Source organism: Python bivittatus, unplaced genomic scaffold (genome assembly GCF_059951505.1).
Source record: "Python bivittatus isolate LINGU-HERP-01145 unplaced genomic scaffold, Pbiv_v1 ctg000320_np1212, whole genome shotgun sequence".
NCBI classification, from domain to species: domain Eukaryota; kingdom Metazoa; phylum Chordata; class Lepidosauria; order Squamata; family Pythonidae; genus Python; species Python bivittatus.
Genome location: NW_028277052.1, coordinates 2,035,608 through 2,054,779, shown reverse-complemented (window position 1 = coordinate 2,054,779; position 19,172 = coordinate 2,035,608). Strand labels below are relative to the sequence as shown.

General features: G+C 46.3%; 1 protein-coding gene across 10 annotated transcripts in view; it reads left to right on the top strand.

The window, feature by feature from the left end:
- TTC12 (tetratricopeptide repeat domain 12) overlaps window positions 1–19,172 on the top strand; it is a 37,869-nt gene that overhangs the window by 8,550 nt on the left and 10,147 nt on the right. For 6 of the 10 annotated variants that reach the window (XM_088138921.1, XM_088138919.1, XM_088138918.1 and 3 more), the window contains 14 exons: window positions 917–977; window positions 1,178–1,366; window positions 1,786–1,855; window positions 2,820–2,908; window positions 3,834–4,002; window positions 5,439–5,531; window positions 6,399–6,462; window positions 7,254–7,388; window positions 8,285–8,389; window positions 9,297–9,365; window positions 10,605–10,706; window positions 12,704–12,803; window positions 13,857–14,082; window positions 15,223–15,388. In XM_088138921.1, coding sequence (XP_087995047.1) covers window positions 917–977; window positions 1,178–1,366; window positions 1,786–1,855; window positions 2,820–2,908; window positions 3,834–4,002; window positions 5,439–5,531; window positions 6,399–6,462; window positions 7,254–7,388; window positions 8,285–8,389; window positions 9,297–9,365; window positions 10,605–10,706; window positions 12,704–12,803; window positions 13,857–14,082; window positions 15,223–15,298 — 1,548 coding nt within the window. In that variant the 3' untranslated portion in view covers window positions 15,299–15,388. Of the gene's footprint in view, window positions 1–916; window positions 978–1,177; window positions 1,367–1,785; window positions 1,856–2,819; window positions 2,909–3,833; window positions 4,003–5,438; window positions 5,532–6,398; window positions 6,463–7,253; window positions 7,389–8,284; window positions 8,390–9,296; window positions 9,366–10,604; window positions 10,707–12,703; window positions 12,804–13,856; window positions 14,087–15,222; window positions 15,412–19,172 lie in introns of those variants that run through there. The other 4 variants (XM_088138920.1, XM_088138925.1, XM_088138927.1 and 1 more) reach the window with 3 other exon arrangements.

The window sequence follows — 19,172 nt, the reverse complement described above, 5'->3', positions numbered from 1 at the left end:
CTGTTTAGGGTCTGCTCTATACCAAGTTATTACTATGTGCATACGGAGGCTATTGGCTTGTTCAGATGGGCAGCGGGGATTCTATCGGTCTTAAAGCTGCAGAATTCTGCTCGTGGGTCTGCATTGTCGTTGAGAAAGAAAATCAGGCAGATAGAAAGGTGTCCCAAGGAGATAGTCCTCAGGAAATCATGCTCAGAATTGGTAGGCCTGATGCCTTTGCCCTCATTGTGTTGACTAAAATATTAAAAAGTACTTTAATTTTAAACTTCCTGGTGGCTCCACTTTTTGGGAGAAAAATCAGGAAGAGGATGGTTGTATCTTGGTTGGTTACAGGCACTCAGAAGAACCTATATTTCTCATTATTTGTGTGGGGCAAACGGAAAATGGTTTGCATGCTTTTAATGCCTGTTTTTAAAAACCAGAGTGGGCATGGAGGGTAAAATTAGTTTTTTTCCCCTTCCCTGCTGTTGTTTTGGAGAAAATATCTTATCTGAAACTAATACTGTCCCTGGAAAGACTTGACTATTGGAATGGCTGCCTCTTGCTTGCCTTCCCCTCCATGTCAATTTGCAGTGTCAGAAGAGACTTCTTTTGTTCATTTCAAAACTGCAGGAGGACAGGAAAAATGTAAGCCTCCCCCCAGCTCAGACTGCCTTACTTATCAGGCCCCAGAAGAAGTAGTCTGCACTGTAAGAACCTGCAGCGTAAGAGCAGTTTGGGGTTTTGTCCTCAGAACTGAACTGTGAAAGAATCTCGGGGAACCGGGAGAGCCGGAGCTTGGATTTCAGCAACCGGGGAGGTGCCTTTGTGCTTCACGTTAGCCACGGGGTCAAGCCTTTCCTCGATTGCCCCATCCACATCCTCTTCTCCTCTCTGTGCATTACTGCTGATATTTGTTCCCCCCTTCTGCTTCTAGTCGAGAGAGTGCTACCTGAAGATTTTAGAAATTGACCCCCGGAAGGAGAAGCTGTGCAAAGGTAAGAAGCCTGACCCTCCTTCGGCACCCGCCGCCATTGTCCGGCTAATCGCCAAAAGGCCAGACGCGCTCCCCAAAGGATGGAACCCGGCAGTTGTGCCTCGGGTGGCTTCAGGACAGGGCCCCGCCGTCATCCTCGGTTCATTTCCTCCCAGTTCTTTCCGCCACACCGTCTGTCAGTTCTGCCTTTCCCGCTGCCAGGTTGCATAAATGAAGTAGACTCAGAGGAGAAAAAATTGGGCGAGGAGGAGAGAGCCGCAGAGGAATACCAGTCTGGGAAGCCCACAGCTGTCTCTGTGAAGGAGCTGCTTCGGAAGCTCGGCAAGCCAGATCAGGACCCTCTTTATTACGCGGGGGGCATTCGGCTCCTGATCAACGTGATTCAAGATTGTGAGTGCCCCGTGGAATAGGCAGCCTGCCAGGCTAAGCCTCAGGGAGCCTCCTGTTTGCCCGGTGCCCCACATGGGTAACTGGAAGTGCCTTATGCTGTATGCCTCAAAGCAGGGTTTCTCAACCTCAGCCACTTTAAGATGGGTGGACTTCAACTCCCAGCATGGAACCTGGCAGTTGTCCCTCAGGCGGCTTCAGGACAGGGCCTCGTCCTGTTCCTCATGCTGGCTGGGGAATTCTGGGAGGTGAAGTCCACCCATCTTAAAGTGGCTGAGGTTGAGAAACCCTGCCTCAGAGGGTCTTGCCCAGAACACCAGGAAATGTTCCTGTATTGACTCTTAATCCTGGGTTTCAGCTAGCGAGATAATGCTCTTCCCTGAGCAACTTCTCTGACGTGGTTCTGTTTGAATGTGTTGCAGGCACTGAGCAAACCTTGTTTAGGACAAACGGCGGTTTCAGTGTCATCAGTGACAACAAGGTCATAGAGCGGTAGGTGTGCTCGTCAGGAGAAGGGTGGGAGAAGGCTTCCCACGGCATAGCAGCCACGGGATGATGGGCAGGAGACAAAATCGTTTCTGTGAATGGCAGAAGGGCTGAGCAGCCCCTTGCACGGCAGCCACATCGTATTGAGCTTCGTGCACCACCCACCCAGCCTCTTCAGAGGGCTTTGCCTTTTTAGTTTGCAAGAGCAGTTCGGGCATCACAGAGACCGGAAGCCTTTGGCGGCCAATTCAGATGTCTGAAAAGTGCCCACTGAGGCATTCAAGGGAATGAGAGCATTTTGCCCCTTGAATCCCACCAGTGAAGCTTCTCTGAAATCTAATGAAGTACCTGGAACAAGTTAGGGCCAAGCTAGGCTGAAGCCTGAATTGCCCTGTAAGTTTCTTTTTTCCCTCCATGTGGTAGCCCAGGGAAGAACAGCAATGCTGGGGTGAGTCCTTCGTCCTTTGCCCCTCCGCACCTCTTCCCAGAAGGAAAATCTGCTGATAGACTTCCCGTGTGCTTTTCCTTACAAAGGGAGGGGGACGTTATTTTTCTGAAACGTGCAGGAGAAGTTTTCTTTTCCCACATCTGCTCCTTCAGTTCAAGCCTTTGCCTCTTCAGTTGCTTTTTAATCCGACTGACAAATGTGAGATACCGTTTGTCAATAATGGTATAATTTGGCACCGTTTTCCTGCCATTTCCTTTATTTCAATCTTGAGGGTTCCTTGGGAGTGAAGGTTTTGCCATCATAGCATTCTCGGGTAAACTCATGGCCAGGCTTGGCAGCTTTATTCTTATTCAGCTCTGCTGAATATCCAGCTTGGACCCTTGCATTGCTTGAAAGGTGTTTTCAGAGGCATCCAGATTAGAGGCCAAATTTGGGGGCTGTGTTTTGTGATCCCGTGAAACCAACCCATTCTGCAGTGAACACCCCTTTCTTTCTCATTTAATCAGCTCTTTTCTTTTCCAGGGTCCTCAGCGCCAAGATAAACTCGCCTGCCGAACTGGAGCTTGCTTGTTCCCTCCTCCTCCTGTGGCAAGCTGTCTGCAAAGGGAATGGTAATCTGCGTCAATCATTCCTCATGTGGTGCTAATTTTGGCTTCATCCATGTTTCCAGGGAGTGTAGTTCTTTCAGGCACTAATCGTGCTAAGACCTTGGCACACACCAAAGAGTTACAGATCAAAGGTCATCGCTGCAAGTGCAGTGTTAGCAGCAAGCCTGTGGACTGCTCCACCATCACCTTCCTGTATCTGTGACAAATTGCTCTCCTTCAGCCTTCCATACACTCCGGTAGCTGCTGGAGGCTTCACAGTGTGGCCTTTATGTGTGTGCATGCGTCTGTCCTTGGATTCTTATAAATCATGGCCTTTTCCAATGAATAATGTCAGCAGTCTGGCAAGATCCTCTTCCTTCACGAGGATTTTACTTTCCCTTACAAGATCCAGTGTCTTTATGCCTGTAAATATTGCAGCTGTGTGGGAAAGCCATCATGGCATGAGGTCAGAAGCCTTTCCGGTATTGGTGGTGTCTGGTGGGTGTCAAGCCTGTCTTAGAAGTAAAGCGACCGCAGGATCCGGTCCCAGGGGAAAGATCACCTTAGTCCTTCTCAAGGAAGTAGCAATTTGGAGAAAGGAGGCTAAATTAGTTTCTTGAGCATGAAGATGTCCACATTAGCCTTAATTCACGTCTTGGCTCCTCAAATGATGCTTGAAAGGTGTCACCAAGTGAGACATGAATGGCTTTTCTTGCCCATATGTGAGACATAATGTGCACTCCAGAAACGGCACGAGAGGGAGCAGAATGTTCTTTCTTTTTCCATTGCTCGTGGAGATAGATGGATCTCTTAACTGGATGACAGAAGAGCATTACCGCAGCTGCATGATTTTGGGAAGGCAGAGGTGATTGCGACAACAACTTGTAGAGTGTTCGGTGTAGCCAGCTGGCTGAAACTTTCTCGTGGCTTTTCTTTCTTTTCACCCCAGAGGAGAACCAGCGCCTTCTTCTAACACACCCTGATGTGCATCTGCAGCTTCCTGCCTTGTTGTTCTCAGAGGTGCCTGAAATCCAAGAACAGTGCATGGCCCTGCTGTCCCTCTATGCAGAGACAGAGAACGGGAGGATCCTCCTAGTCAGACATCAGAACACCACCAAGTAATTGCATACTGTTATCATATGGCTGCCCCCCCCCACCCTCCACCAACCCCTACCAGAGCCCTGGAACTTCTCGCTGAAGCAAAGAGAAGCCATTGACCTTCGCAGAAACCTGCTGAGGCTGGTTCTGTCTGTCTGTCTGATACAATTAGCAGAGCCACAGCAGTCACCTCCCCTTTCTGGGGCTCGTGAAATGGCACATCTTCCAAAGATGTTTGCACCTCCCCTGCTGCATCAGGGGTGGACTCGGGGTGGGACCCGGGCAGCCAGAGCAGGTACTGGGGACGAGAAGGGGGAAATGGAAGGAGTGCAGCGGTAGCGGCTTTTTCCCTTGGTCCCCCATCAGGAAGTGTGAACGCTCTGTGTCTGGCGTAAGAGAAGACTGTCTTTATCCAAGACACAGATGGTTGGCCTGGCCAGCGAACAAGTGCCAAGCAGGGAGTGCCATCACGCTTTCAGTACTTGGCTTTTCAGCCTAAAGAGATGAGAATAGCTGGGCAGGATATGAACAATCAAGCAAACATTTAATCTTAAGCCAGTTGGTTCTACTGAGGAAAAAAGATCCTATCTGCAGAATTTCATGAATTTCATATCAATCCATATTTTGGCCATTACTCTCAATGCTTAGAGATGTTCTCAACTGCTATCTGAGTAGATGTTAGTTATTAATTCAATATGAAAAGAAACACTTGTGGTACATCTCGGCTTTTCATTTAGAGCTTCCATCATTTTTTAAAAAATACACTTTTGAGTTAGCAAGAATCTATCCAAGTAATGGGAATTTATGATAATTCTGAGGATTTCAGTGTGAGCTTCTTTTCTGAAATACTGCACTTTGGAATAATTGTTGAACAGACATTTTTTGACGCATAGTATTTTATACAATGATTATGTTCTATCATCAAGGTCTTCTGCATTTTTTTAAGAAATAGGGGCTGTTTAAAATGCTGCCAGCAAGTATTTTGATGAGTCAGCCTCCTTTTGCCCAGTTTTGCGGAAAGGCCTGCTTGCAATTGCAGCTGATATAATTTATCTGTGGAGCACAGTGAATTGCTAGTTTTTATCCCCCCCCCCACCTCCATCCCCATGCAATATCCTTAAAGGCCAGTTGGCATAACTAGAAGGGCATCAAAGCTATTTTGCTTCTTCCCCCTGGGGGAAAATGCTTGAGTTGTTTTCTACAAATGCTGCTTGGAGTTAGTGCTCTACGAGACTCAGTTCTTGTTCCAGTACTAGCCTCACTTCTACTTTCAAGCCATCCAACCTGTATTCTGCATAATTAATGAAACACTATGCCTTTTGCTCCCAAGTGCAAAGCTTTCTGTGTACAACAGCTGTAAACAGATAACTGCCCCTAAATTTTACTCTGGCCGGTTTACCGCCTTGAGATTGTAGATCTCTTGTAGACACAAGGGAACATTGCTTTTCTTTTCTAGGTGGCTACAGACGTTGATGTCCTTAGTCAAGGTTTCTGACAACAGAGCTGCCAGTGCTATGAATTTGTTGACCTACTTAATCATGGAAGAAAAGTAAGTGGCATTTCTCCAGCTCCTGTTCGTTCAGGTTTGAGGCTTAATAGAATTCTGATTTGACTATGGTAAGTGGTGTCTACAAGGCAAGATTTACAAGGCCTTTGGTGACAGCTGCTGAATGTAAGTGTGTAAGCTGAACTGGAACTGTTTTTTGTAAGTTCAGAGGCATTGTGTCTATAAATTTTTGTTGCTGGTGAGTCGCAGTGGGAAAGATAGATTTACCATGGCTCTTCATAATTCAAAGATCCAAGGCTGATGGCTTCAGTAATACAATGGATTTAGAAGCCAACCACGCTTTCCCAATCATGCAGGCAGTGAGGTTTTGGATGGTCTTCTATGGCTTCCAGCTCATGGAGGTTTTGTTTCAAAGACAAGTTTCTGCCAGGAAGCAGTAATGGAAGAAGGCAGCTGCCTTTCTTTCCATATTGGTAAGTTTCTCTGATGGTGCTAGTCTCAGAGCTCTTTCTGCAGTTCTGTAACATCAAGAATTGTTCAAGGCCAGTCTACTCCTTCTGGCCCCACAGTGGGTTTCCTGCAGTGACATCCAGAAGCCTGTTGTAAGAAGCCTTCCAGCAGGACAAACTCCTCTGTGTTTTGCTCTGATACTGAGAGGCAGAATGTTCTTGATTTTGGCAGAAAGTGTATCTGCATCTTTCCTAGTGGCCATTGATAGTCTTATTTTCCAACCTGAATTGGATTAATCCCCTTCTAAAGTTGTCTTAATGGGTGGTTTCTTGCGTGAGCAAATTCTGTGGCTGATGATAGACGCATAACACAATTGGGTGGAGATTAAGTCTCGGATGATCATGTCTGTCCCTTGAAGACCATAACTCAAAGTCTAACTCAGTCTCGCTTTGCTTATAGCTTCAAAATCCAGTGCCGTATTAAACTCTCCACAGAGACGTTGCCGATCTTTACTCAGTTGCTGGTAAGCAAACCTTTTTGTTCCTGAACCTTGTTCTCCCAAGTTGTGTTTCTCAGCATTGATTCATTGATAGCCCTAGGAACCAGGTAGGCAGGACCCAGTGCTAAAAACGGATGGAAGTTTTATGGAAAAGCACACTAGGAAGTTCAGGCATCTCCTGGGCCACCCTTCAGTTCCAAGACGGCTGTGATGGGTTGAGAGGATAGCAACGGTGGTTGGTTTTTCTGGCTTCACCATCCGTCACTTTCCCCATCTTGAATCATCTGGAGCTGCCTGCTTCTTAGCCAACCTCCTTTTGCAGGGGTTGGGGCTGCATATTGGACTCTGTGCCTTTCAGAACTATGATTTTAGCTACGGATCTAATTTTACCAGCCTGGTTGCACTGCTGCAGATGATTTATGGAAGATTTACATCCCTTTGGGTTTCTTTCCCTGAGAAACAGCTTAGAATTCATTTCTAAGTAAAAGTCTCCTTTGAGCCCCTGGAGGATTTTCCCATCCTTCTTTCTGTCCCCCTGCCCTTATGACTGTTGGGAAAGGTTCCCAAATGGAGGCCACATCTCTTTACTTTTCACTTTGTTTTACTGGGTTTTTTTCCCTGTTGATATTTCACTATTGCCTGACAGAAATTTGACTTTTCTCTAAGCACGAATATTTTTGAAGACTCTCTAGAAATGTAGGTTCGTGAGATTCAGTGGATGGAATTTTTTAAATACTGCAACTGCCTGTGATTTCAAACTCAACTGGATCTGTTATTTGGGTGCCCTCGTAAAGCTATTCCTCTTTTATCTCAAGAGCGCTTCTGAGACAGTGAATGAGGCGGCCCTCAGCCGATGCATCGCCATCATGGGAGATCTCTGCTCAGATGCAGTCATCCGGATGCAGATGACTGAAAACCAGGAATGCTGGCCAGCTTGCTTGAGCTTTGTGGTAAGTAGTTTGCTGCTGGCGATTTATTGTCCATTTAGTTGCCTCCTTCTTTCACTCCCACATGTATTCTTCCTGCTCCGTTAGCCTGCAGAAGTTGGGAAGTTCAGGTGAAAAATAAAACCTCACAAGTCATAATTTTTTTTTTTGCTTCAAAGCAGAGGTGGCTGTTTTTAGCCATCTGTCACGTCTATAACCACATCAGTCCTCTCTACTCTGGTTTTGCTTTGTCATTATGAGCTGAGGGGTATCCTTAAAGTTGCTTTGATTTCAGTCAGGCTATATTTTTATTTTATTTTATTTTATTTTATTTTATTTTATTTATTTAGCAAATTTATATAGCCGCCTATCTCACCGAAGTGACTCTAGGTGGCATACAACAATTAGATAAGAAGACAAATATAAAAACAACAGAAAAAATATTTAAAAACTCATTAATAAATACCATAAAAACCAAAAATACAAATCATAGGGGAAGGGAGAACAAAAATGGCCCCCTCAGCAGTGGAGCCATCTGAGCAGGTGTCCAGTTCCGTGGGAGCCCCAGGCCTGATCCCAGAACCAGGTCTTGAGGGCCTTTTGGAATAGCAAAATTATGTCAACAATCTAGTCCATTCCTGCCTGCTCTGCCTGGCAGTGGTTCTCCAGGACTTCTGACTAAGAAAGGGGTCCAAATCCAGCTCCTCACTGGACATGCCAACATCTGTTACTTCTTTACCATAACGTGCTTGGCCGTCCCTGGGGGAGAACCTTCCTGGTAAGGTATTTTTGATCTGGAGAAGCTACCAAGGGACAAGGAAATGTACAAGGGATGGTAGAGCAGAAGGGAACCTATCAATATTGGAGCATCCATGGGATTGGGTGATTTTGTAAGAAGATTTTGTTTTCTGCTTTCATAGAACGAGTGCTGGACCCAGAACAGTGTCACCAGATATCCTGAGTGTTTGTATGCAGTCCTAGGCCTAATGATGAATCTCTCCCTGGAGCCCAACTCAATCATTGAGGTGATTTATAAACCTGCATCTTGTTCTGGCCCCAGAACATCTGGGATTCTCATCTGATCTAGCTGTTCTCCGGGGCAAGTTCCTCTCTTAATGCAGATGTTTAGTTGCAATATTTCTTGGTTCTTTGCTGAAGGAAGGTTCCTGACTTCTTCAACCACAAGGGTTCAGCCAGTTGCTTTGGTGGTAGTCCCACAACAGCATGTGGCATACGGAGGGCTTCTGTTCAGTGTTCCACACATTCCATCAACCATAACCACTGCTCAGAGTTTCTTGCCTTTTCCCTTCCATCAAAATTCCAGGTTCACTGAAGATACTCAGCTCTTGTTGGGTTGTTTGGGTTGCCCGCTTTTCCATTTTAGATTTTTTTCCCCCTTCCTTTGTTGTGGGAGAGGTATATTGGGGTGGGGTGGGGTGGGGTGGGGTGGGGTGGGGTGGGGTGGGGTGGGGTGGGATGGGATGGGATGGGAATGAACATGCTTATACCCAGTCTCCAACTACATTAAAATTGTGGATTTTTTATAAAGGGCCCATCCCTGAGAATATTTAAAATAGCTTCTAAGTATGAGTGAGGAATGAGAGCTATACTCTTCATCTGTTGGTTTCTTCCTGCCTTTCCTCTCCCACCTTGTTGCTAGTTTTGTAGAAGAGCTACACCTTGTCCTTTTATCCACATCACCCCCCATGGGATAAGATCAGCTGTGAAATAGTGAATGGCTGGGTCAAGCTTCTGCCCCAAGCTTTGTGTCTGAGCAGGTCTCTCCCATGAAAACATAGCATGGTCTCCCCATGTCTGTCTGTTCCTTTGTCAAAGGAACACGGTTGGTTCCGTGCTTGTCCTCCAGACCATTAATTAAGCTGTAGTTCTGCTGTTTGCACGCTGTCATTCTAATCCTGATGGTTGTTTCAGGAACTTGCAGAAGAAATCTCTGGGAAATGTATGTCTCTCTTCAACAGTCCAGATGGGAGGATCATAACAGTGAGTGTTGAAGGTCAAGAATCCCAAGCTTTTGGCTTATTCATCTAGATCACTCTGGGACAAATCCTCTTCATCCCTGCTTTTCATTCCCAGTGCAAATGTAACTCAGTTAGATTTTATTTATTTAAAACTTATTTATACATCTTTATTGGAAGCCTGTAAGGTAGGAGCTGGCAGAATTAATTCAACAGAAATTATTTCCCTATCAGCTTCCTACTGAGCCCTCTTCCATTTACAGCTTGACATTGTCTCGGAGGTACGTTGGTCCCCTGTATCTTTTTTGGACCCCCTTCAGAACTGCCACATTCAGGCTCTTAACTGTCACATTCCTGGGGAAGAGGCCTACACGAAACCTTCTTCATTCAGTTAACATTTAGGACATCTCCCCAAGAGATCCAAGCCAATTACATTCTTTGGGGCAGGATCAAGACTTTCTCTTGCTAGAATCCCAAATCTTTTTTCAGTTGGAGATCCTGGGCTAACAGAAATCCCAGAAGAGTAGGGATTTAGATGGTATCCCCTCTCCACACCTTCTCCCCAGAAAGATCAATATTGAAGCCAGGTGCTGTCAGTATGGTGGCAACAGCTATATGAAGAGGTGGGTGCCCACGTGGACCTGAACTGAGGAAGTGTTGGACATGTTGGTTTCATGCTCCCACTGGAAATCCTTACAGCTGCACAGAATCATTACCTAACTGATTTTAATTCAGGATCTTACCTCAAAAACAGACTGTCAAAGAAAGGGACTTGCTGATAGCTTTGGGAAACATTTAATGCACATTTTATTTAAGACTTCAGCATTCTTCTTCTTTGTTTAATTTTCCATTACTTAAGTGGTATCAATATCTTCAATATTTTGAAGATTTTGCTTTCTGATTGTGGCTTATTGGGAGGCTACACCTGAGTGGCCTTGGGCACTCACCAAAGATAATTTGGGAATGTGATTGATCGATTGATTCCCTTCATCCCTTGCCACAATCAATTCAAGCTACAGGTGTTAGGATCCCATGGGTGTGCTCCCTATTCCTTTGACACTGGAAAAGGCAAGATTGCAAAGCCATAATGAGCTGCCTTTCCAAATCATGAATAGCTTGCCGTTTTCCTCTGCCGTTGATGTACCCAGCACAGGGCACAGCCAGCTCAAGAACAAGGTGAACCAATACGATAACTCATTTTGGGAAATAACCATCTAGCCCATTTCACCCTGCAGTGCTCCATTTCTGTTTTATTTTCATTAAGAGAGCCATTGGGCTTTTGAGTCACATCCTGCCGGCAAGTCTGGCGGCGGTGGAAGAAGCTGTGAAACAAGGTGTGGTGAAGAAAATGATCCGATTTCTGAAGGTAATTTGCCGTTTCCGTTTCAGAGTGATTGTTTCCATTCCGGTGGCCTTGAAATGCTTCTGTCCAATGCATGAGCAGGATAAAGCATTAAGGGCCAACTGCTCATTTTCCACCTTCCCTGATTTTATGCAGGGAGTTAAGTTCGCCTGTTCTGCTTCCCTGCAACGTTCATCCTTTCAGCTAAATCCTACAGAATCAAAGAACAGGAGTGTCTGGCTCAGTCTTTCTGACTGTCTTGGTCAAAACAGAAGAACGTGGCTACCTGCTGGAAGTAGCCCAGCACTGTGTGCTGAGATCAGTAACGGCTTCCCAAATGTTTTCGTACCACCTCCTCCTGCTGGAGAGTCTGTTAGCTGGAGGTGCCAGGACATGTGTTCTGCCAGAGTCATGAGCCCAGCTTCCTCTCCGCCTTTGGGCAGAGGTGACCTTCTCCTAAGACACTCAGCCATTCCCTGAGCTCTTTATCAGCACACGGTGAAAAAAAAAAACCCTGCAAGCAAGCAAGGCAGAGCAGAATGGCCGGTTCTGTTCCTGCATCCTTAACTCACTCTTGGCTCCTGAACAGGTTTTCACTTCTCGGCTGTTTCCCTCTCCCCAAACAAATGGAGATTAATGGGAGGCGAGAGTGGGAAGGGAAAGGTGAGGGCAAGGAGATGAGGACTGGGTAAATGGGCAGTGGGCTCCTGGAACAACTCACATAAGAGCAATGAAGAAAAAGACCATCCCTGTTCCAGATTCACACTGCTGAAGGCGTAGCACTAAAAGAGAGAGGGTGTGGAAAGGAAGAGAAAATGTGGAATAGATGCTCTTACAGTGACCCCTTGGCATGTGCTTTGGGAGAGGAGGAGCTTGACGGAGCTGCTCTTGCAGCAGAGCTGGGGGGCAGTTTGGCTGCTGCTGGGTACAGACAGCTACTTCCCAAGGGATTCCCCAGCTGTCTCATTCAGCACTTAGTCCAGTGTTTCTCAACCTTGGCCACTTTAAGATAGGTGGACTTCAACTCCCAGAATGGCTGGCTGGGGAATTCTGGGAATTGAAGTCCACCTATCTTAAAGTGGCCAAGGTTGAGAAACACTGACTTAATCCCTACCTTGTGTTAACTTGCTTCCCCTCCAGAATACTGAGGGTTCCTTCCACAGAAGCCCCTGCCCAGTATCAGACCTCCGGTGGGTCTCAGCTGGTTAAGCTGATCTTTCTCGTGGGCTCTTGCTTCTTCCCCCGCAGATGCTTAGAAGTTGCAGCATAATGGAGTCACTTGCCTCTTTATATATGATCTTGCTCAGGAACAGGATTGAAACCTGGTTTAATATATAAGGGAAGTAAGCACTATTCCGATCTGAAGCATTTCCTGCTTTGGGTCCTAATATTGCATGCCGTGAATATGTAACGCAGGCACGAGAAGCCTTTCCAGGCTGAAGTGTGAAGAAATAGAAAAGGCGAGCCATCTGTTTGCGTCTAGCCTGGGAGTGGTGAAGTTAGAATCCACAACTCCAGCTCCCTTCTAATGAGGCAAAGGCTGCCACTCTTGAGCAGCAGTGTGACATATTTTCTCAGGAGCAAAGAAGGACAAGATTTTCCAGTGTTTGAGGACTTTGGCGCTAGCCTTTGCACGTCTAGAAAACATTGTCATTCAGCAAAAGTGACTGTTATTCATGAAAGTGAAAAACTTTTTACCTATCTGCTGGTAGGTTCATTAACTTACCTGCAATTCACATGTGAAAATTTGCCTTGAAGAAGTATAATTGGAATTGCAAATATCCTTAGGGGTTGGGTTAGATCCTTCTTAATGGTCACAGTCGTTACACCAGAATCTGAATCCTGTTATGAGACTTTGCTAATATGTTTAAAGAGGGATAAAAGTAAAAGTCTCCAGAGGCCTAAAATGATACTTGGTGATGTGATGTCTTCCTGAGCCCCCTGTTCTTGTTCCTACAGTACAGGGTCCCTGGAGACAGGTCTCTGCTTTTGATGGGGGTCTTTTCCTATCTCCAATCTAGGCTGGTGGGCAAACCACGCCTGGCTATGCAATGAAGGTCCTCGCATCTTGTGCCAAGAGTAGCTGGCAGGCTCAAATGGAGATTGTGAAACTGGATAAAAGTAAGTGCTGTTCCCTTCTACTCAATCTAGGGCAGTGTTTTTCAAACTTGGCAACTTTAAGATGTGTGGACTTCAACTCCCAGAACATTGATCTAGGGCAACCACCACAGGCTGCCAAAGAAGACAAGTGATATGGTTGCCTCTGGATTACATCCTCTCTCTTTTTTTTAAAAAAAAACAGCTTTGTAAACAGAACATGCCCCATCTTAGAGGAGTAAAGGGCATGCTCTACTCTGAGGAATCCTTCCCAGATCCAGCTGGGGTTCCACAAGAAGTCATGATTGCAAAAATAAAATAAACATAAGGTTTTTTTTAACTTTGTGCACCATGCAATTCTAGCACTTGCAGTGGTGGGGATTTTTACGTACCACGATTCAGCCAGCAACCTGCCTGTTGTTGTAAACATTGTAAAACATGGATTGTGTAGCTAGAGATGAATTGTATTGTGAAGTTTTTGTATTTGTTGTTCTCCGAGACCTGAAAATTTTTTCAAGTGTTCCTCCAGGATAAAATGATTGAGAAATTCTGTATTAGAGGCTGCCAGAGAAAATGGTGCTTAGGTTGGAACATCTTTTGACTCAGGTGGTTAGAACATCTCTCCTGCTCGGGTGTCTATGGAGAGTGGGCAGTGCTGCTTCCTCTTCATGAGAGCAGAAGCTTCAAGCTACAGAGGAAGGGAAAACTGAAAGCCCTCGGATTTTGCTGGTTTCTCCCTTTGGAGGAACCCTTCCTTCTGGCAAGACGACTCTTTCTGGAAAGCTACAATGCTCTCCAGCACAAACCTTTTTAGCCCTGGTGCCAACTGGCTTCCTGGCCAAGCCGTCTAATCCGCCTGCAGCATCATTGCTCCGGGTGCTGCTGCAGATGGACCTCCTTGTCAGCTGGCTCAGAGGTTCTGAGATGGATAATTTAATTGCCATGGTCTTCCCCTCCCTGTCATTCCTTCTTCCATCTTGTCTTTCATGCATCCCTTTGGCACTGAGGGACTGAATCTTCATTTATAGCTTTCGCTCTTCCCCAGACTTGACTTGGGTCTGTTTTGTCTCTCCCCAGAATGTAGCCTGTTGCTGAAGCTTCTGGGCTGCTCGAACGAGGGGGTGGCAGGCAATGCTGCCTTTTGCCTTGGAAAATGTCTGGAGGTGCCTGGGACAGCCACCAATTTGTTGGACACGGATGTTGTCAGAGTCCTCTTGAGAGTGACCACAGGGGATGCCCAAAAGACGGCTGTGCAAGAGAATGCAGCCATAGCTTTAGGGAAGCTCTGCACGGCTGATGCCAGGCAAGTACCCGTAGGAGTGGCTGGCCAGGAATTGTCCCCAACCCCTTTGATTGGGTTTTGCTGATAACCTTTATTGATTGATTGAAATCCTCCCCCAGCTTTGAGTGAAGTGACACCTTGAAGCTTCCAACTCATCTTTCTTTGGTTCCTTCTTGAACTCCTCTTGACTTGTGGTGTGAGAAGTTGGGGAGTGGGGGGCACATCTTCATGTGTGGGAAGATCTTCATTCTCTGGAGAGGGTCTCCTGTCAGGTGGCTTCACTGTCACGTTGATGGTCTCTCTAAACCAGACTCTTCAGCATTACACTTTTTCCCCTTAGACTGAGCTTTTCAGCTTTGAGGTGCTGGATACCTGGAGCTAACTGATCCTATTTCCCTTCATTATTGTGTTAAAAAAAACAAATCAGGGTCAGTGCTGCCTCTGATTCACCCAGCCATTCTTGGTGAGAGTGGTCAAGGCTGTAGCGCTGCCTTCCCTAAAACCCTAGGAAGTCTCAGAAATTTGCTTTGGGGTAAGTTATGTAAGATTGGGACTGTAAGATTGCTTGGCTGTGATCAGAAAGGTGTTGGTAGAATCCTGTTGATAGAATCAGTTGGATTCTCCATCTGCAGTCAGTATAAAGAAGGCATAGATCCTGGTTTGACCAAGGGAATCAGCCAAACTAAAAAGAGTTTCACACAGCCATTGTGTGTGATGGTCCTTCCATCCCCTAAGCGGATGCACAAGCAAGGTATTTGGGCAAACGGCTGGCATTCAATTGCATGAACTGGGGTTGATTTCCTCACATGCAAGAAGGGTGGAGGAGTTTCAATGTGTTTGGGAGGAGAAGCGCTATGTAATGATACCCAGCAAAAGGGAAGTGATGCCATAATGAGGACAGGCTCCAGAGCAGTGATTCTGAGGACATGAAGTCACCCCATTTTGTCAATAGAGAAGTCCTTCCCCTCAGCCTGAAATACATGCCACGTTCTCATTCTGGTATGTCTGGGGCAGAACATGTAGAAATTTCAGCTTCTTCGTTCTGTTTGCCGACAAATCTTTCGACTGTTGCGCAGAACTTTCTTTTACAGCGGCTGCCTTCAGCTCTGCCCCACCACTCACTTTTTATTCGGTTTTGCTGTCTCTCTGCGTTTTTTGCAGGCACGCCAGCCGGTTGCGGGAGCTGAACGGAATGGCGGCCCTCAGTGCTTCCGTGAGGAATATGCAAGGCTGTTAGGGTGCTGGCAGCTGTTTCGGAGAAGGTGTCTGTTGCCAGCCACGTCTCTGGTTGGAATTGTGTTTTGTTTTTAAAACAAAGAGGATTAAAAGCGGGGGGGAGGGGGGGAGTGTGTCAGAAAAATAACAAAGCTAATAAACCGCCCGGAACAGTGCCTGGCTTAAAGTGTTTTGTTCTGTTCCTAGAACTGAAGCAGCGGTTCTAGGAACCGATTCCTTATCAGGGTAAAAATTGTCATTTTTCAAGAGGAGTCTGCTTAAAAATCAGGGAGAAGAAGTTGCTTGAGGTAGGGCCGTCACACATACCTGGTCGTGGTGGATCCCTTGGATCTGAGTAGTTTGGAACCTTGATTTCATTCTCTCCTGTTTCTGAGTGATTCGTGCTGCGAATGCTGGGTACAGAGAGACTGTGGGCTTCAGTGAGGTTTGCCTTCAAATACGTGAGCTGAGCTTCATTGTCGTCTTGTTTCTAATCAGGTTCCAGTGCAGTAACCTAAATGACCCACACACCTACCTTGGCAGAAGGAAGAAAGAGGGAAAGGGAAGGAGAAACGTGCTTGATTTCAAATAGATTCTTCCCTTCTCCCTACTTGACACTTTTAGATGGCCATTATGCCAAGAGAGCAGATGTAAAATTGTATATCATTATCTCTTCTTGGGAGCAGCGGATGAGTGCGTTAATCTTCTCCACTTCACAGGAAGTACGACTTGGATGCAGGGAGCTTTCTTGCTTGTAAAGAGCAGAAGTCTCTATCGCCATTGCGAAGCTCACTGGGTTGATTTTTCCCTGCTTGTTTCAGCTCCTGTATGCCAGTATTAATGAGTTTTGCCACTGCGCCAGTCTTAAAGTTATGGATATACGTGGTTGGAATGGAGGGTTCTTGTGGGGGCTGCTGATTCAACCTCTACAAGGGAAGGTCTACAATAATTCTGTATGTTATTTGACAAGAATAACTAACAAGGATTGTCCCTAGTGTTCTGGGGGGAGTTTATGGGAAGCACAGGCCAGCCCATCCAGAGATAGCCAGATTGCCTACCCCCGTTTTAGGCAGATCCTGGAGGAGACGGGCGTTGATGGCTGAAGACACATTGGCATTTGGTGTTCTCGCCACAGCTGGTTCCTGTCAAATGTTGACGTTTTGCCACCTTTCATTCCACCATCTTCCTCCATTCCGGCTATACTTGCTCTGCCCACTTCCTTCAGACCCTTGGCTGGTTATTAGTACCTCTAGGAACAGAGCCAGGATGCCCTGCAAGGTTATAGTTCTGTCATAAGCCATAAAGGGGTTTCTCCACCTGCTCCCTCCCCCTGCCCCCCAGATACGTTGAGTCACAAGCTTCAGTGTGCTGCCTGGGAGCTATAGAGGTGGTAGTTTGACACATCTGGAGGGTGAGAATGGCTGCCGCTACGGACGGCAGTGCTGGTCTCACAGATGAAAGCAGTCTCTGAGGTATCTGTTATCCCAAACCTGTGAAGTGCTCCAGTTGTGCAAAGGGGCTGTTTTGCAACCACTAGATGGCAAACCATCTATCTGTAGTTGTCTCCCACCAAGGCACCCATTCGAATTAGCCGAAGCGCTGCTTGGACAATATCTAATGCCTTTAGTGAGATCCCGTCTGCCTGTAGGATTACGTTAAGCTGCAGTGTGTCCAAAGGGCGCATTGGAATGAGCACCGTGTTCTCTGTGGCTTAGCAAGGCTTCCCTTGATGCCTCTGGTTGCTTTGCAGGAACTAAGGAAAGCCAGCACGGATCAAAGCAAACAGATCAGGGAGGAAGAAGGTGCCTGGATGCAGAAAAGGCTTCAAGCTGCTTATGAAGTCACTTCTGAGTGGAGATAGAGCCAGTCCCACGCAGGGAGCCCAGGAAGGGTTTGAAGCCTCCTTTCTGAGCCCCTATAATGAAGCAAAGGTGGGGTAAAAATAATTAAGTGCCCCTCCTAGTGGCACACGTACGATGTGATGGAATTAGAGAATCGGGAAGGAAGTTACTTTTCTGCTTTTCAAGTTACTCGATTAAGGCTGAGTCACACCTAATCACGGCCAAAACATGCCTGGCAGAATCTCTGAGTGGTTATCTTCATCTGGTCCCCAGCTCATGAGTAAGACAAGCCCAAGTCTTCCCTGGTGTTAAAGGAGTGTTTTCTCTCCTGCTGCTGCAGCGTCCAAGGGCAGCCTCAAGACGTGTAGAATCGGTTAGACTATACAGAAGTTTTGGCCAACAGAGGCAAGGCAGGAGTGGGATCCGGTTGGAACGCTTGGGATGACCGTTAGTGGCAGCAAAGCTCTTTCTTTCCCCCCGGTTTCTCTTTGCTGCTGGGCTTTTGTGGACCAAAAGTGTTGGCCCAGGACTGGCAACATAAGGTAGCCAGTTCCGTGTCGTCATGGAGGTCCTTGCTGCCTCCTGGGTGGGTGAAGAATGATGTCTTTCTGTAGTGAGGAAAGACTCATAAGTGGCTCTTCAAAAACCAAACACGTTTGCACCAGGAAGGCGTCCTCTGAGGGGCCCCAGGTTGGGAATAGCCCCTTAGAAACTTTCTTCCTTGGTAAAAAACCAAAATCCTATTCATGTTTTATTTATTTATTTATTGAGAGAGAGAGAAAAATATTCCATGTAAAGCATTCAAAGTGGCTTTCTCTTAAAACAAAATTGAAGGGATATACTGTTCTACTGTGTACATTTTTGTTGGTACTGACTTATGGGTCCCTCCCCGTGTGCCCCCAGCATCTGTGCCAAGGAGGGAACGATTACTTAGTTTGACAGGGCCTATTTCATGTAGCAGCAACCTTAGCTAATTTGGGGAACCACTCAAAATGATGGGATTCGCCAGGTTAACGGTAATGCGTCTAATTGACTCTTAAATTGCTAAAGGAGCTGGCAACGTCCTTGTGTGCAGCCTAGTGCTGAATACCAGAACAGGAATGAAACGTCTCTTTTCAGAAACCGCTTCTGTGCATTAGACCAGGCACCAGGATGAAATGCTGGGACGGAGGGAGGGATTGGGGTGGTGGTGGGAAAAGCTTGTCTATTCTGAACAGGATTGAGGGAGCCTGTTTCCTTGGGGCCAAGTAAATGCCTCGTTCCACTGAACACGTAGGGATTTTTTTAATGAAAAAAAATGCAAATTCCGTCAGCCGGGAGGACAGGTAATTAATTGAATCAGGGAAGAGGAGAAGAAGCTAAAGTCTGTCTCAACCTTAACCCTTTTCTTCTTCAGTTGGAGCCCTTTGGAATACCTTTCAGGCAGTATTGCAGTGAGAAGAAATCCCCAGCCCCTTTGTAAATTTTCTTTGGATAAATATTTTGAAGATCTCTGTATAAGTGGCTTAAATGCAGTTAGGAAGAAGAAAATACACAGAAAAAGTGAGAGTGTTTTCTTTTTTTCCTGCTTCCTCAACCTTTCTCTGTGATATTGTTTGCTTAAATGTGCCCATAAATTCCCATGAGAACCCCTTAAAAGCATTGGCTGTAGATAACGCAAGAAGAGAAGAAATCTGGCGGCAAAGGAGCTTACTAATATTTTTTTAAAAGATAATCTGGGGGAGGCACCATCTGTTCTAGTTTTCTCTTGAGTTTTTATCCCCACCACTTTGTTTGGAACCAAGGTCTTGCTCTTCAGGCCTCCTGTCTGGAAGTACACTCTGCGGTGTTGATGGAGCAATTCATCCACAGTAAAGCTACCAAACCTGGGCTGCAAAAATAGGGGCAACCACCAGATGGCAGCAGAGATGTATGGAGCTGCTATCTAGTCATCATCTGGAGCTTGCAGCCTGGATCTGATAGCCCTACTCAGCAGTGATAATGACCTATCAACTGTCTCAGTCTTCCCGTTCTTCAAAGCTTGGTGAGATTCTGGGCAGAGGTCCATGGATCCTT